Source organism: Apis mellifera, linkage group LG14 (genome assembly GCF_003254395.2).
Source record: "Apis mellifera strain DH4 linkage group LG14, Amel_HAv3.1, whole genome shotgun sequence".
NCBI lineage: Eukaryota > Metazoa > Arthropoda > Insecta > Hymenoptera > Apidae > Apis > Apis mellifera.
Window position 1 is genome coordinate 7,712,139 of NC_037651.1, and position 16,618 is coordinate 7,728,756.

General features: G+C 26.0%; 5 protein-coding genes across 14 annotated transcripts in view; 3 read left to right on the top strand and 2 right to left on the bottom strand.

Moving 5' to 3' along the window:
• The first annotated feature begins 257 nt into the window (after window positions 1–257).
• On the top strand, window positions 258–4,786 carry LOC410510 (hepatocyte growth factor-regulated tyrosine kinase substrate). Its single transcript, XM_393989.7, has 11 exons — window positions 258–438; window positions 511–595; window positions 878–953; window positions 1,026–1,214; window positions 1,310–1,584; window positions 1,675–1,750; window positions 1,839–2,018; window positions 2,461–2,795; window positions 2,863–3,176; window positions 3,250–3,539; window positions 3,686–4,786. Exons 1-11 carry the CDS (start codon window positions 402–404, stop codon window positions 4,295–4,297), a joined length of 2,469 nt encoding a protein of 822 aa, XP_393989.4. The 5' UTR covers window positions 258–401; the 3' UTR covers window positions 4,298–4,786.
• A 216-nt stretch (window positions 4,787–5,002) lies between these two features.
• Window positions 5,003–9,618, bottom strand: LOC410511 (protein CLEC16A homolog). Of its 6 annotated transcripts, none has more exons than XM_006562943.3 (14): window positions 9,239–9,618; window positions 9,012–9,140; window positions 8,800–8,933; window positions 8,568–8,716; window positions 8,079–8,308; window positions 7,776–7,968; window positions 7,059–7,703; window positions 6,849–6,969; window positions 6,626–6,780; window positions 6,396–6,557; window positions 6,161–6,305; window positions 5,783–6,086; window positions 5,586–5,716; window positions 5,003–5,511 (listed from the first exon to the last, which is right to left on the bottom strand). In XM_006562943.3, the coding sequence occupies exons 1-14, from the start codon at window positions 9,310–9,312 to the stop codon at window positions 5,060–5,062; spliced, it is 3,024 nt and encodes a 1,007-aa protein (XP_006563006.2). In that variant the 5' UTR covers window positions 9,313–9,618; the 3' UTR covers window positions 5,003–5,059. The 6 variants fall into 6 exon arrangements, with proteins under 6 accessions (XP_006563006.2, XP_006563005.2, XP_006563004.2 ...); XM_006562942.3 differs by having other exon boundaries at window positions 6,167–6,305; window positions 8,559–8,716; XM_006562941.3 differs by having other exon boundaries at window positions 8,559–8,716.
• A 15-nt stretch (window positions 9,619–9,633) lies between these two features.
• Window positions 9,634–11,236, top strand: LOC410512 (DNA methyltransferase 2). Of its 2 annotated transcripts, XM_006562945.3 has the most exons (3): window positions 9,634–9,739; window positions 9,859–10,022; window positions 10,195–11,236. In XM_006562945.3, exons 2-3 carry the CDS (start codon window positions 9,965–9,967, stop codon window positions 11,217–11,219), a joined length of 1,083 nt encoding a protein of 360 aa, XP_006563008.1. In that variant the 5' UTR covers window positions 9,634–9,739; window positions 9,859–9,964; the 3' UTR covers window positions 11,220–11,236. The 2 variants fall into 2 exon arrangements, with proteins under 2 accessions (XP_006563008.1, XP_016771572.1); XM_016916083.2 differs by having other exon boundaries at window positions 9,727–10,022.
• Window positions 11,237–11,332: 96 nt separating this feature from the next.
• Window positions 11,333–12,610, bottom strand: LOC726492 (transcription factor MafG). Its single transcript, XM_006562947.3, has 3 exons — window positions 12,513–12,610; window positions 12,224–12,409; window positions 11,333–11,953 (listed from the first exon to the last, which is right to left on the bottom strand). The coding sequence occupies exons 2-3, from the start codon at window positions 12,254–12,256 to the stop codon at window positions 11,588–11,590; spliced, it is 399 nt and encodes a 132-aa protein (XP_006563010.1). The 5' UTR covers window positions 12,257–12,409; window positions 12,513–12,610; the 3' UTR covers window positions 11,333–11,587.
• A 1,424-nt stretch (window positions 12,611–14,034) lies between these two features.
• LOC410514 overlaps window positions 14,035–16,618 on the top strand; it is a 98,207-nt gene continuing 95,623 nt past the window's right edge. For 2 of the 4 annotated variants that reach the window (XM_016916075.2, XM_016916078.2), the window contains exon 1: window positions 15,716–16,017. In XM_016916075.2, the coding sequence (XP_016771564.1) occupies window positions 16,015–16,017 (3 nt within the window). In that variant the 5' untranslated portion in view covers window positions 15,716–16,014. Of the gene's footprint in view, window positions 14,053–15,715; window positions 16,018–16,618 lie in introns of those variants that run through there. The other 2 variants (XM_016916076.2, XM_016916077.2) reach the window with 2 other exon arrangements.

Genomic DNA, 16,618 nt, shown 5'->3' on the forward strand with positions numbered 1-16,618 from the left:
ATTGATCGTGACAACATAGATTATCATTCTAAAGCTTTAACAATTTTTTTTATTATTTAATATTGAATTAATATTATTTAATATTGAATCAATTACAAATATTTTATCATAATTTTTGATTTCAGATATATTTTGAAAATTTAAAAATTTATTGAATCAAATCGATTGTCTCGTTTGTTTCTCACACAATCGATTGCATTGGTCGATTATAATCTACATGCATATGAACAAATCACGTGACTAATACTCATATTTTACTATATTACAGTCAGTTAGTAGAACAGCAGTGCTGTGTACGAAGTAGTAGTTGTTAAATTGAGTTAATTGTCAGTTATACAAAAATATTCGGAAAAGTTTAAGCATTTAAAGAAAATTCTAAATAAAAATTATTTTTGAGCAAAATGTTTCGTAGTTCGCTTACTTTTGATAAATTATTAGGTAAATTTTTTTCATTATATCAAGTGAACAAAATGTCCGATTGTCAAATTATATTTTTAATTTTTTCATTAGATAAAGCAACGAGTCATTTGCATCTTGAACCTGATTGGGTAGCAATACTCCAAATATGTGATTTAATACGTCAAGGAGACGTACAGTAAGTGAATATTATCATTTAACCTAAAGCTAACCTTACTATTTTTTAATGTGAAATGATGAAACAATAATATTTTAGTTTTAAAACATATGTATATATTTTTGAAGTTATTTTTCAAATTTAAAATTATTTAAACCTTTTTAGTTTTTTTTTATATATATTTTTATCATGATAATAATAATAATCTAATTATCTAATTATTATTATTAATATCTTATTATTTTTATATGGATTAATAAAAAAAAATCAAATTTTATATATTATATATATTTACATATACAGACCAAAAGCAGCACTCGCAGCTATAAAAAAGAAAATGACAAATGCAAATCCACATGTAGCTTTATTTGCTCTATTGGTAAGAAAACTTAATGCTTTTGTTATTTATTAATTATTACTTATATTACAAACATGTTGTTTTATTATTAAGGTTCTAGAATCTTGTGTCAAAAATTGTGGTACATTAATACATGATGAAATTGGTACCAAACAATATATGGAACAACTTAAAGAGTTAGTAAAGACAACAACACATGAAAATGTTAAACTTAAAACTTTAGAATTGATTCAAGCTTGGGCTCATGCATTTCGTAATAGTCCTAAATATAGAGCAGTGCAAGTATGTTAAATAAAAAATATGTTAAATAAGAAAATGCTTATATGTTGTATTTTATTTTTAATAATATAAAATATTAATATTAATAAAATATTTAGGATACACTTAACATTATGAAAGCTGAAGGACATAAATTTCCTACTTTAAAAGAAAGTGATGCTATGTTTATTGCTGATACTGCTCCAGCATGGGCAGATGGAGATGTATGTCATCGTTGTCGAGTATCATTTGGAATGGTACAAAGAAAACATCATTGTAGAGCATGTGGTCAAGTATTTTGTAGTCAGTGTTCAAGTAAAGTATCTACACTGCCTAAATTTGGAATTGAAAAGGAAGTTAGAGTTTGTGAAGCATGTTATGAACAACTTAATAAGTAAATATCATATTATTATTATAATATATTATAATTTTTATTATATTATAACTTCTATTTTGTTTTCAATTATTTTATTTATTTTTATAGACCATCTACAGCTCAAATTAAAGAAGCAGATTTACCAGCTGAATATCTTAACAGTTCTTTAGCTCAACAACAGCAAGTATGCAATTGCATAAAAAAGTTAAAAATTAAAATAAAAATTAAAATGAAAAATATGTATATAAAATAAAAATATTGTATTTTATTAGGTACCTCCTAGAAAAACAGCAGCTGAGTTACAAGAAGAAGAAGAACTTAATCTTGCTATAGCTTTAAGTCAAAGTGAAGCAGAACATCAAGAGAAAGAAAAAAAAAGAGGAAATCGTGCAGCAAAAATAAATCCTCCTAATACACGTGTTGTGAGAGCATCTTCACCACCACCATCACCTGTTTGTTTACAAAAATACAAAAAAAATAAATATAGAGCGTTTTTTTCATCTCGCAAAATTCTTATAAAAAATTATTAACTATTTATATTTAAAATATCGATTTAAAAAAATATTTTAATCTAGGATCTGAGAAAATAATAATTTGTGATTGATTCTAATCCAGTAGGATAATCTTCATACTAACACATAGAAAACACAAAAAATTTTTTTTATTAGCTATTTTTTTTAGTTAAAATCTGTAGAACATATATCTTTTTCTCTATAAACAAATATATAAAAAAATAATTTGCATCATAATAAAGTTTTTACAAAATTGTTTTTTTTTTTCAAAACAATTTTTGTAAAAACATTTTTTTGATATATTAAATCTGTATTTTTATTTTGCGAGATAAAAGAAACACTTTGTATATATTGTAAATGTATTATAAATTTTATTTCTCAGCAAGAAGAAGCAGAAGTTGATCCAGAACTTGCTAAATACTTGAATCGTAAACGTTGGGAACTGAGACAAAGTGCACTTGAAGAGCATAGTTCCAGAGCAGATGTTACAAGTCCTTCAGCTCCTAATATAAGTAGTCCAATGCCACAAAAAGTTATAATCACAAAACAACAGAATGGAGAAGTTGATAATCAAATGGAAGAATTTGTTAATGCTTTACGTTCTCAAGTTGAAATTTTTGTTAATAGAATGAAAAGCAATTCATCAAGAGGAAGATCAATTGCTAATGATAGTTCAGTACAAACTTTATTTTTAAATATTACTGCTATGCATTCCAGGTTTGTTTTGAAGAATATTTTTCATTTATACACTTACAAAATTTTATCATATAATAAATTTTTTTAGATTATTGAGATATATTCAAGAACAAGATGATAGTAGAGTATATTATGAAGGTCTTCAGGATAAATTAACACAAATGAAAGATGCTAGAGCTGCTTTAGATGCTTTACGAGAGGAACATAGAGAAAAATTACGAAGACAAGCAGAAGAAGCTGAAAGGCAAAGACAAATGTTGATGGCTCAAAAATTGGCAATTATGAGAAAGAAAAAACAAGAATATTTGCAATATCAACGTCAGCTTGCTTTACAAAAAATTCAAGAACAAGAAAGAGAAATGCAAATGAGACAAGAACAACAAAAGCAACAATATATAATGGGTATACATATAAATTGAACAAAGTAAATTAAACTAAATATGAAATAATTTTTATTACATTAAATATGATTTAGGTGGTTATCAAGCAGTTTCTGGTTTTATTGGACCATCTCAAGGTTCACCTGTTCGTCATGTTCAGTATCAAACACCAGGAACTAACTATAATCCTATGTCGCCAACTAATCAAGGATTTATATATGGGCAACCTTCTATGAAACAATATCCCATACAAGGTTATAATATACCACCAATGAATTCTATGCCACCTCATGTAATGGGACCAATAACAAATCAAGAGCAACCAACTGATTCTGTTCAGGGACATGAGACAATGGGTCGAGTTTCTGTTTCTGGACCAGGAATGGTTAGTATAATTTTAAATATATTTATATACATTTATATATATTTGTTTTCAATATTTCAAAAAAATATTTCTTTGTTTTTAATATAATTTAAAAAATATTTTGATTCACATATTTTATTTAATTGTTTTCTATATTTTTTTTGAAGATATCTCAAATTACAAATCCCATACCGCAACTTCAGCAGACAGGTGGGCATCAAATGGGACCTCCATCGCAACAAGGTCCTCCGCCGAGTCATATGACACAAACACAACCAACAGCAGTGCATATGCCGCCACATCAGGGTCCACAAATTACACAGCCAGGACCACCAAATCAAATTCCTCATACTATACCTCAGGTACCACAAAGTCATATGGGTCCATCACCTGCACAAATGGGACCTGGAGCACACGGCCCTCCAGGACAAGTCGTTGGTCTGCAAATGGGACCTCAACAATCATCTTCAATGCCAGGTCCTCAAGGATCTTCGATGCAACCTCACGTTTCAAATACGCCTATTTCATCCCAAGGATCAGCAACAATTCAAATACCATCTGGAACTACAACTGGTTCGATTTTAACATCGAATCCACCAATACAAGGTTCTCAAACACCTGGTGTACCAACTATGCAAGGTATAACTCAAGTTCCAGTATCTCAAGGACAACAATTACAATATCAACCACCAACTTCTCTATCAGCTGCATCAAATGAATCTTCCCAAGTAAAAGAGGATTCGAAACCGGAAACAGCAGAATTAATTTCTTTTGATTGAATGAATAACTTGTGCATACAAGTTAACTTATAATAAGAAATGCATTTAAGGTAATCATTTTGCATACCAATTTTAATCTTAATTTGGCATTAATAGTCTCAATGTGATGATAAAATTTTTCAAATGTTGTTTATAGAATTAAAAAATATATAAACTTAAAATCACTATTGAGAAATCTAAAATAGTGATTTTCTGGATTGTGTAATTTAATGAATAATATTTTACAGTATACGGAATGATATTTACGAAAATAAGAAAATATTTATTTCATTATTGGTGTTTATTTTGTTATAGAAATTTCCAACAATAATATATACACAAATTAAATATATGATTTTTGTTGCATAATTGTTGAATATTATCTGATGAATGATTATAATATTTAAATAACAAAAACATACATTTTATGTATAAGTATGTAGATATAATGTATGTACAAAATATTTATGTTACATAGCATAAAACTGAAGAAAACTAATTTCACCTATATATTTGACTTTTTACTAAATATATATCACTTTTTTTTATAAAATTAATTTTAAAATATTATTTTCCTTATGGAAAAGAAAAATGAAACATATTTATGAACATAATTACGAAACACAAGATATTTAAAATTTTTAATTATAGTAAAATTCTTTATTATATTAATCAAACATTTTTTCTTAATTTAATACTGCATTTACATTTTTATTTTTTTCTTTCTTAAAATATTTAAAAAAAAATTTCATGTTTTTTTTTTAAATTTATTTTTGTTTCCAATCATATTGTTTCCACTTGGCCTTTTCTTCGTGGTTTCAGTTCTTGTGGACAGGTGAATGATGTTTCTTCAGAATGTTTTCTAATCACAGTTGATGGCTCACCATTAGTAGAACAAGCAGAAATTTGACCATCTTTTTTTTCTTGGCATATATGTGATATATTTATTCCATTAGAAGTTAAAGATGCTTTTCGAAGCCGCATATCTTCTAAAGGAATTTCTTCACTTCGTGGTCTTGGCATTTTTGGTGAATTATCTCGAGATCGTAAACCATTTTCGTGACTCTTTTCATTTGAAACAGTATCGCTGCGTTTTGAAGTTGAAGATGAAAGACCGGGGGTAGGTCTAGTAATATTTTCTCTACGCATTTGTGCTGCGAATCCAGGAACTTTATTTACTGTGAACATTGGACGTGATTGATGATCTTTCGATCTTGAACCACGTCCTATTAATCCTAAAAATTACACTAAAATGTTAATTTTTATAACTTTTATCAAATTTATTTATTTTTGCAATAATATCTCTTACGTTCATGTCGAAAACCACGTAGTGCATAATTTGGTGGTGTTGTAGCGTGCGGTATGCTTGTAGGAATATCCAGCAATCTTGCAATTTGAGTCATTTTCTTTTGTCTTGCTTTTATTCGTCCTTTTGTTAGCCTTTAATAAAAAAATCAATACAAAATGAAATATGTAACAAATATTCATTATATCATGTAAGCTTACCTTTGTTTCGCGGCCATACATCTTATATGATCATCGAAAATGAATTTTGTTGATAATAGTGGAACACGATTGCCAGTACTACTACTTAAAGGTTTATAAATTGTTAAGTGTAAACATCTAGAATCATCTTTGTCACCTGCGACTTCGATATCTTGTAGAAATCCTACCAATTTTGCTACACCCCAACCGAGTTTACTAGTATCAGGTTCAACGAGAATTAATTGTACTACATCGATGACGAGAAAACGACGAATTTTCTGACCATCTTTCCATACAACTGTACATGCGATTAAATCGCTATTGTCTATATAAAAAAATAATTACAATTTAATATTTGTATAAATGAATATTTAATTCGAATATAAAAAACAAAGTAACTTTTACTTAGATCAAGAACATTATCAACTTGAATACAATTAGCTGGATTCGTTAATGGCAATTGTGTTTCTGCTTCCATATTAAGAGTCAATGATAAATCTCTTATTAAAAAGAATACTCTTATAGCGCGTCTTGCTCTTTCAACCTATATAAACATTAATTTTATTTCTTATTAGTTTAACAACTCATATTATATTAATAATAAAATAAAAAACTTAATCTTCAAAATATTTACATCTCCACATGGTAATCTTTTAGTGAATTCAATACCCGTCATTGGAGTTCCTGTTGGTGGTAATAAAATATTACTGTCCATCATTAACCATTCGACATTCAAAGGTCGTTTTTGAATTTCGCTATATTCATCTTCAAACATATCTAGAAATATATCTTCACTCTAAAAATAAAATCAAATATTTTTTTATGATTTTTAATATTTTAGAAAAAAAAATTTTAATAACAGACCTTATAAAAATTTTTTAATAATGATGTACTTTGCTCTTTGGCTGTTTGAATTGCTGCCAAATGTGAATCTTTTAACATGCTTTGTCCTTCTGACATTACTAATTGTATTAGCAATTTAATTGTCAATTCCAGAGTAACAAGTCTCACTCTTGCATCTAATAAAAATATTATTTGTCGATTATTATTTAAAAAATTAGAATAAACATTTTATAAAATGACTCACTTGTTTGACAACTTAATGTTATGATATGAATCAGTCTATCTATTAAAATTTCATTATATGAATTCGTCGTTGAATTTTGTGAATTGCATAAAATTGGATCTAAAGTTTTACGATCTATGCCCTTAAAAACAAAAATTTTTTTATTTTTATTTAATTAAAACAAAAAATAAAATCTTATTACATACAATATTTGTAAAATATTTTACCTACTTGATTGTTAGCTAGAGCGTATAATAAACATAATGCGAATAGAGCGGCATAATCATTTTCTGTACAGAATAAAGAATTTAAAATAGTTTCTAAAAACGGCTTATTTGATAATGATTCAGTTACATTTTTTTGAGCATGAGGTGTTAAGGGACTTTCTAATGCTAATCTTTGTTCTTTTTCTTCATCAGTAACATTTAAATGTTTGATTTCTTCTAAATCTTCAGTTGGAATGCTTATTTCTTGTTGTTCTGGGCTCATAAGTATAGGCATATCTCCTGATGAAGCAGTATCAAATGATGTACTGGCATGATTTATTTCTAAAACTTCTTCACTTCCATTTTCACTATCTTTTCTTTCTAAATTATTTTCATCTTCACAAAGTTCATCTGATATTGTTAATGATTCACTTAAATTTTCTAAAGATTTTTCTAAACTTTCTTTTGGTGGTGAAAAAGCAATTGGCTTATTTGATGAAATATCACCATACATTTCAAGTACTTTACTTGCACCTGTTTGTATTGTTTCTAAATCTGATAATAGCATTACTGCTGCTAATGTATGTACAAGAGGACCATGAGAGACTATTAGAAATACTTGAGAGAGTAAAAACAAAGCAACAACAATGCTCACATGTTTTCTTTCTTCCTATAAATTATAAACAAATCAAATTTAAATTATTATCATACCAAATAATTTTAGATCTAATTGAGAACATACCTGATTTTGGCACAGAAGATTTTTGTGTTTCATAAGTGAGTAAACATATAATGGAACTAATAATTTATGAAGCAAATGTTCTGATAAAACTTTATTTAAATCAGATATATTTAAACAAAGAATATCATTTAAATAATGCAAGTGATCCAAATGTTCTGCTACTAAATCTGATAATCTATTTTGGCTTTGATGACTGAAATATATATGTATATATATTATATATTATATATATTATCTTTCTGATATAATTATTTAAGTCATATTTTTTTTTAAATAACTTATATTTTTTTTATAATAACTTACTCAGCATCATTTCTAACACAAGTATCAAGCTCTATAATATGATTACCAATAAACCATACAAGATTGCTGAAATAAGGAGCAGCAGTGCGATCTCTTATAAATGCTAACATAGAAGCATCTTCTACTCGATATACATTTAATGTTAAAGTTCGTACTGCTATACGAACCATTCCTTCTGAGTGATTAAAAAATTTGATTGCTTCCGTATATAATGGAAAATCATTGGTGTGCTGATAAAAAAAATCAGAAATTAAAACACATTCTTTTTTGTATACTAAGTGCAGAATTTAAATGATGATGATGATAATGAAAATGATCACAGTAAAAAGCATAGTATGAATAAATTAACTATAAACTATAATACATATAGATATTATAATATATTAAATTAAGAAAAAATAGTAAGAAATTTTTATTAAAATTAATGAGCATGAGATTAGCAAAAGTGAAATAATAGACACAGAGGATTATCATGTGTACCTCGTTTACCTCATTATAAAAAAAGTGAATGGTATGTGCATTTAACTTCAAGCTTAAAGTCTTTAAAAAACTGATATAATATGCCATTACTTCTTCATCACTGAAGTCAAATTTGTGCACTATTATACTGTTTACATGATTATTACTTAGTAAATAATCTGAAAACATATATCTTTTTAAAATTTTATCAAAAGTGATTAATCAAATTTATAATAACTTTGATTAACTTTGATAAACTTACATAAAGATGTTTCATTACGTATATTTTCAAATAAAATGTTTAAAGTTTGTAATAATTGAACACATACATAGCTTCCACATTTTTGCTTCATTATACGTAGAAAAAATGAAAGCATGTTTTTTTCCAGAAAGAAACTAATAAAAAATATACTGTTATTATTTATCATACAAAAAATTTATTAATATAATAGCAATTATATTATAAGAACTTACTCAAATACACTGCTATCATTTTGATCACCCCATATTAAAATTTCAGCTATAGAACGAAGAGTTTCTACCAATAAGCCTCTATTATTTTCAGATACTGTTTGATTTTTTGAAAGAACATGGTATAAATATCTATATATAATAATAAACAAAAAGTAAAAGTTTACATATAGTTTATATATATACATATATATATATGTATATATATATATATATATATATATACATACTTAAGATGTTCTAAAGAATGAGGATTCTTGGGCTTCCACAGCCCTCCACCAAACCAACTTCGACTTCGAAACATTTTTTAGCAATAAAACTGCATTTGGGTGGTGTCTTGCATTAAATTCATATTCCTTTTGTTTCTTGTCTTTTTTTTTCTTTTTTCTTTTTTGTTAAAGAAATATTACCGACATTTGTTTATGTTATTAAAATTATAATTATTTAATGTTTATTTAAAATTTTTATGAACATTAAAATGATTGTCGAAATAACAATAAAATTTAATACATTATTCAGGTTAGAATTACTTTTCTACTATATATTTTTATTTTTGCTTTAATTATTAATTACTATAATTTCATATAAAGTGTATTTACATTTTTTGTACATTTTTTTAATTACACAATTAACAGTTTTTAAAATTATAATAATCACGTACTTTCAATTTTACGCGACGCAAAACGAAGCCTACCCTCCATTACTGAATAATCAGTGGAACTACATGTTAGGTTAGTTTAATGTCACTTATTATTAGTTAGAAATGTTAAAATTTTTATTTATAAAAAATATAATATATTATTAATATATTATTAAATTTTATATAAATAATGTGGATGTAAATAAACAGATAGAAAAAATAAAAAGGAAATATCAATATAGTTATATTATGAAATGACATGACATAAATGAGATATCAAAGTTCTTATATTGAAAAAATTAATATAAATATTTAAATGATGAGAGTGTTGGAATTATACAGTGGTATTGGTGGAATGCATTATGCCCTTCAAGGTAAACTATTGCATCATTATATTTTAAATAAGCTTAACCTTTATATTATTGAAGAAATTTAACCTTAAAATAAATCTTAAAAAAATTTTTAAACAAAATTTTTTATTATTATGAATAATATTATTATATTTTAAATAAAATACGTAATTATCACAAAAAATTTTATTTTCAGAAAGTGGTATTAAAGGTGATATTGTTGCAGCAGTTGATATAAATACTGTTGCAAACAGTATATACAAATATAATTTTCCAAATGTATTACTTTTGAATTGTAATATTCAATCACTTTCTGCACAAGAGATAAATAATTTAAATATAGATACTATATTAATGAGTCCTCCATGTCAACCTTACACAAGAATAGGACTTCAAAAAGATATGTTAGATAACAGATCTTCTTCATTGCTTCATGTTCTTTCATTGATTCCTCAAATAAAAACATTAAAATATATTCTCCTTGAAAATGTAAAAGGATTTGAAAAGTCTGAAATGAGAAATGCTGTATTAAAATGCATAAATACTAGTGGATTTAATTATAAGGAATTAATTCTAAGCCCTTGTCAATTTGGCATTCCAAATACCAGATATAGATATTATTTATTAGCAAAAAAAAACAATCTTGAATTTTGCTTTGATCAATCTGTATTAAATTTTGAATTATCAGATTCTATTTTAAAGATTCTTCCCAAAAGTAAATATAATTTATTAACAAAAAAAAGTTGTACTCAAAATTCTAAAACAGATAAAAATTGTTATACATTGGAAAATATTCTAGAGCATGTTGAAGGATCACAATATTTAATTCCTAAAAAATTGTTGGAAAAAAGAGTTTGGTTAATGGATATACGAACATCACAAAGTAATGGTTCTTGTTGTTTTACAAAAGCTTATAGTCACTATGTAGAAGGGACAGGTTCTGTATATTGTCCATATTCAGAAAAAACAATTAAAGAAGCATTTTCAGAAGCAAATAAGTATGAAAGACAATCATTAGAAGTATCAAAAATTCTGGAAAAATTAATGTTACGATATTTTACACCTAGAGAAATATGTAGATTAATGTGTTTTCCTGAAGAATTCATATTTCCAGAATATATAACAGATAAACAAAAATATAGATTATTGGGAAATTCAATTAACGTATATGTGGTTAGCAGATTAATATTTTTATTATATACTGAAAGAAAGATTACATGATATATTTATATAAGTATATCTCGTATGTTTCTAATTTAAAAAAATATATTTTTTTATATTTTAAAACAAAATTAAAAAATCTTGATAATTTAAAAATATGAAAAAATTAAACATTAGATAAATAAATGCTATATAATATATTTAGTCTTTAATATAAGTACAAATCATTTACAATTATTGTAATTGATTGCAAATATTGCAATCTAAGCATTTACAATTTTATAGTTAACTATATATTTTATATAATTCTTGTATTTCTTTTTCATTCAACAACTTTAATCAATTTTTAGAAATAATATATTTAGCAAATAATTGTTCAATATCTTTATTATTTCAATACAAAATTTAAAAATACTTAAATAAATATTTTATATAGTTTCTAATTCAGGTGGAATGTGAATCTTTTTTTCTAATGCAAATTTTTTTAATGCTTGATATTTAGAATGCCAAGATTCAATTTCTTCTCTCATATGATTATTATCTTCCTGCATAGCTTCCATATCACGATATTCTTGAGTTTTCTCCGATTCTAATTCATCTTTTTGCTCAATTCTTTTGATACGACAACTAGCTGCATATCCTCTATTTTTTAACGTCCGTCTACGTTGTTTCATACGTACTATTTCTTCTCTAGATAATCCACGCAATTTCAGCTGCCTGTTTAAATCTCTTACTGATATAGTTACTAGTTCATCATCGCTAATATCTAGACAAGGTCCAGGTGATAGAGGATCCTATATAAAAATCGATCATATTTTTTTATTAATTACATAAAATAAGAAATATAAAAATTTTTTACATTTTTAAACATTTTGTGTTATTTAGAAAATTTGTTTTGTAATAATTATTAAAATTAGTTTCTTAATTTATTATTATAAAAAAATGTATATTTTTTTTTAATAAATTTATAAATGACACTTTGTTTTCTTCTACGTCATTGATAGACTTAGAAACATGATGCATTGATAAGAAAAAATCGTGCATTATGCAGGAAAACAACGTACCATTTTTATAGATCGTTTTCCATCCATGGACATTTCTTTTTAAGTGAGTTTTTCAAGTTACAATATCAAAAAACCACCAAAGTTCTGATTTTACTCTAGCTTTTACGCTTTGAAGAAAAATTTGCTTAGTCATCGTAGAATCTGTTGCTGGTCAGTTCATCCATTGGAACGATGGTAGATGTCTTTCTAAAAACATAATCTTTTTCATTCATCATTATTATATATTCATATAGATTTATGAAAATTATATTAGCATTTCATTGAAAATATATAATTATATTTTCCTTACGTTATTGAAAATCATAAAACAATCGTATTTGATTTTGAAGAAATCATATATTACGTCCATATTTTGAATTCTATAGGTGGCGCACCATGATATTAAGCTAGATATATGTATACTTTTGAGTTGTAGTATTTCACAATAGAGGGCTACTTTTCGTTTATACATATACAGATTTAACACAAGTATGGCGGGTTTTGTGAATCATAATGATTAATCTTTGCTGTAAAATTTAACATGAATCATGTGTCTAATTTCAATTTCTTATCATTGAGAGTGAGTAAAAAAAATAATATACGTTCAATTCGTGGTATTCTTATTAAGTTTGTATTTTTTATAAATTTTTACTATAGGTTAAAAAATTAATTTCACATTTTTTAAATATTGTATTATTTTGTTAAATTATTTTTTTGTTTTATTGTTACTATACAATATTTATATTTCATATATAATTATATGCAAAGTCTTAAGAAACGTTAAATTTTGTTCAAATGTTTGCGTAGTATTTCCGATATTTTAGTAATGCAGGTGGCGTCCTTAAATCATTCAAATGTTGTCAAAGTGATATTAATTTTATTTTTTGTTTATAATATTTGGTTCAATATTAATAATAGTGAAATTTTGTATAGTTTTATTTATAAATGCATACGTGTGAAATAAAAATAATAAAAATAGTAATTTAATATATATAATAAAAAAAATATATTATATTCACATTTTTGACGTTATCCATGAATTTTTACGTATTAACTAGAATAACAAATAAAATAAATTTTCACTAAATAAACACAATTGAATGTGTAGTACTCATAATAAAAAATAAATAAATAAAAAGGAAAATAAATAGCTTTACAAATATTAATAAAATAAGTAATGTAAAATAATGTACTTGTAAAATAAAAAGGAAAAATCAAAATTTTCAAAAGTGTTGAGAATAATCAATTTAATACGAATAAAATACATTTACAATAAATTAATTTAATCTAATTAAATTAAAAATTAATTTAATCTAATGTGCAAAATTAATTAAAAGATTAAATAAAGATTAATATAGATTTTAAACAATTGAAGTAAGATTTAATTTGTAATTTCTATAATATTTCATAATGTATTATATCTAACACAATTTTGTACATAGAATAATATTAATTAATAATCCAATGAAATAAGGAAAATCTATATATGATTCATTTAAAAAAATTATTTAAAATTTATTTTTAATTTATTTAGAAAAAATTATTCTTTATTGTGAAAAATCTTCATTATAGAATACTATAAAATTTATATTATATATTTATATTAGATTATTAAATTATACATCAAATCATTAATTTTATTATTATTATTATTATTTTTATTATATAAGAAAGAAAAAAATCAGTATCAATAATGGTTATTAATTAATTTTTATTTTTTTTCTATTTCAGATCCAGAGAATGATTATTATCTCTTAGGAACAATAATTTAATAGTTGAATTTAAGAAAATGACAACTATTAGCAAAAGAAAGAAAAGAAGAAGAACAAAAAAATATGACACTATAGATGGTAAGAAAAAAAATATTCGTTAAGTGAAAATACAAATGAACTATTGTTTAGGAAATATATTTATAAATTTCATAATAAATGAAGGTTTATGCAAGGTTTATGCAATGATTCTTAAATCAATTTTTAGTTATTCTTATTATTTCTTTTTTCATATTTTTGTTTAGAAAATATTGATTAAAATATTTTTAATCAACTTTGTTTAACAACAACATGAATCTCATTTATATTTTCCACATATATATCTGTTTTGATTTTTTTTTACGATTCAATGATTTGTCGCATTGCGGTTAATCGAATGTCTATGTATTTCCCTTCACAACTGCAGTGATCGACTTGTGAATGCTTTTGTCGTATTTTGGACAGGGATTTTCTTAAGAGAACTTAGGAGAAATGCCAATGCAGCATATTAGGCAAAGGGATTCGTTTCTCAAAATAATGAAGAAGGATGTAAGATATAATTTAGAAGATATCATAGAAAGAAAAGATATATTTTGAAATATAATTTTATTATTATAAATATCAATTTTTGTTCTTCAGTCATTTTTATAATTTTTATTATTTTGAACGATTATTTATAAATTTTAAGATAGATATATATTACGAATATTATTAAGAAATTTCATTTTGCATTTACGATAAATGAAAAGATTTATTTAATAGATTTATAAATCAACAGTTTGATTAACTCTATACTTATGAGGATAAATCTTTTTTATATGATTTGATTCTAAATTTAATTGATATATCACAATAATGGAAAAATTTCTATAAAGTATTGATATAAATTTGAAATTTGTACGTGTAAATTGGTAAAGTAATTTCAATTGAAGATGGTTTTCATAGTAACGTAATTTGTTTAAAAAATATATAATTCATCTTAATTTAATCAATCATAATTTAATTTGATATTTCATTTAATTTATAAAACAACTCCTTTGATCTTTAGACAGGGTTAGTTATGCATCAATTCACTGATATGGTATAACGAATAATTATTATAACACATAAGATAATGAATAGATAACTGAAGCTATTGTTTGATTATTATCTAAATTAAAGCTATTATTCTGGAAGATCATGGTACTTACTATTAAACAGCTTATTCATTGCTACAAATTCAATATACACCAAATATTCCAGACAGTATCTTGATCTGTACAGTCATTATTAATCTCTTTATTGAGATCCGATTTATCTCTTTACCATAATTCCCTTCTTTCTCTATCAAAGACACTTAAGTTTGGAAATTCATTTTGAAATTTCTCAAATTCTTCAAAGTTCCAAGATCATTTTCGATAATGGAATATCCACGAAATTTGGTAAATTAACTAGAAAACTCATCGATATCCAAATCCAATCCAATCAAATGATTAATTAAACAAAGAATTAAACTTCATTTTCAAAATATAGTAATTTAATTATATCACCCCCCTCCCCCTCCCCAATTTTTTATTTTCCCAGTTGACCCCTCCAAGGAGTTAATCCTTCTCGACGATGAGTATGACAATTCCTTAAAGTCCTTAAAACTTGTTGGTCGCGATAGCCCTTGAAGTTTACGTGTTCCTTATCGTGTTTATCGTCGTCGACACACCGGGCGTCGTTTCGACGTTCTCGGTCGTTCTCGGACGGGTTCGGGCATCGCGCCGACGTTCCGTCGCGACGCAGCTGACAGTCGGTGGCCGAGCATCGCGACGCGCGCATTGAATAAACGTGCTACAATTTCTATTCGTGACACGCGACGAATCTTTCCTCGCTTTTTTTTTTGCCCACTCCCTTTACGAGAAGAAATCTGTCGAGTAAACGGCGATAAATTAATCTTGATCGCGGTAAACGGGTTTTGGGTGGCCGTTTTCTCTTCCCTATCCCGATCGTGGACCAACGGGAACTACGTGGGACGAAAGGAACACGTCGCAACTCGAAACTGCAAAAAATGTCCTGCTGTCTATCACGCGGACAACACTGATGGTCTGTATCATAAGTACGTGAGCGACGCAGAGAAAGAAAGATTCCTCCTCGAAATTGGCTCGCGGAGAAATTGCCACGCGGCTCCCGAAGGCTCGAGATCGAGGGATGATTTTATTCGGTTCGGTATGGGAACGGCAAGGGTTGGGAATATCGCGTTTATTCATATAAAAAAAGAAACAGAAATCCGATCGAACGGGTTGGGAATTTTCTTTAATACAGATAAGATGATTTATCTATCTATGTGGAAAAAATGTCCTTCTTTCTTCTCGTTTTCGTATTTTTTATATTTTCATTGCATAAGCGATTGCCTTGCGTTGTTCTAGCGCGTGGGAGTAATTTTATTTAAAAAGTCGAACTGAAAATGAAATGGAATTATTCGATGAAATTAATAGAAGTGAGATATTTCATTACTAGGAATTTCGACCAACGCAAAATGTAAAGGATTGTGTGTGCGCGCGTGTGTGTCTGTTCATTGATGTTTTCGGATTAGGGATTAAACAACTCTCACTCTCCCGTTTTCGAATCGAATTATTTAAGAAACAACACACGCTCTGTCAGTATACGTTAATAGTAAATCGGATTGATCGTGTAAATAAAAGGA

Excerpts from the sequence above, each read along its gene's own strand:
- LOC410510 (XM_393989.7), top strand. The coding sequence starts at position 402 with ATGTTTCGTAGTTCGCTTACTTTTGATAAATTATTAG. Across the intron at positions 596-877 it reads ATACGTCAAGGAGACGTACA|ACCAAAAGCAGCACTCGCAG; the intron begins GTAAGTGAATAT and ends TTACATATACAG. Across the intron at positions 3,540-3,685 it reads CTGTTTCTGGACCAGGAATG|ATATCTCAAATTACAAATCC; the intron begins GTTAGTATAATT and ends TTTTTTTTGAAG.
- LOC410511 (XM_006562941.3), bottom strand. The coding sequence starts at position 9,312 with ATGTTTCGAAGTCGAAGTTGGTTTGGTGGAGGGCTGTGGAAGCCCAAG. Across the intron at positions 9,141-9,238 it reads CATTCTTTAGAACATCTTAA|ATATTTATACCATGTTCTTT; the intron begins GTATGTATATAT and ends TATTATATATAG. Across the intron at positions 6,781-6,848 it reads AACATTAAGTTGTCAAACAA|ATGCAAGAGTGAGACTTGTT; the intron begins GTGAGTCATTTT and ends TATTTTTATTAG.
- LOC410512 (XM_006562945.3), top strand. The coding sequence starts at position 9,965 with ATGATGAGAGTGTTGGAATTATACAGTGGTATTGGTGGAATGCATTAT. Across the intron at positions 10,023-10,194 it reads AATGCATTATGCCCTTCAAG|AAAGTGGTATTAAAGGTGAT; the intron begins GTAAACTATTGC and ends TTTTATTTTCAG.
- LOC726492 (XM_006562947.3), bottom strand. The coding sequence starts at position 12,256 with ATGTCCATGGATGGAAAACGATCTATAAAAATG. Across the intron at positions 11,954-12,223 it reads GAAAACGATCTATAAAAATG|GATCCTCTATCACCTGGACC; the intron begins GTACGTTGTTTT and ends ATTTTTATATAG.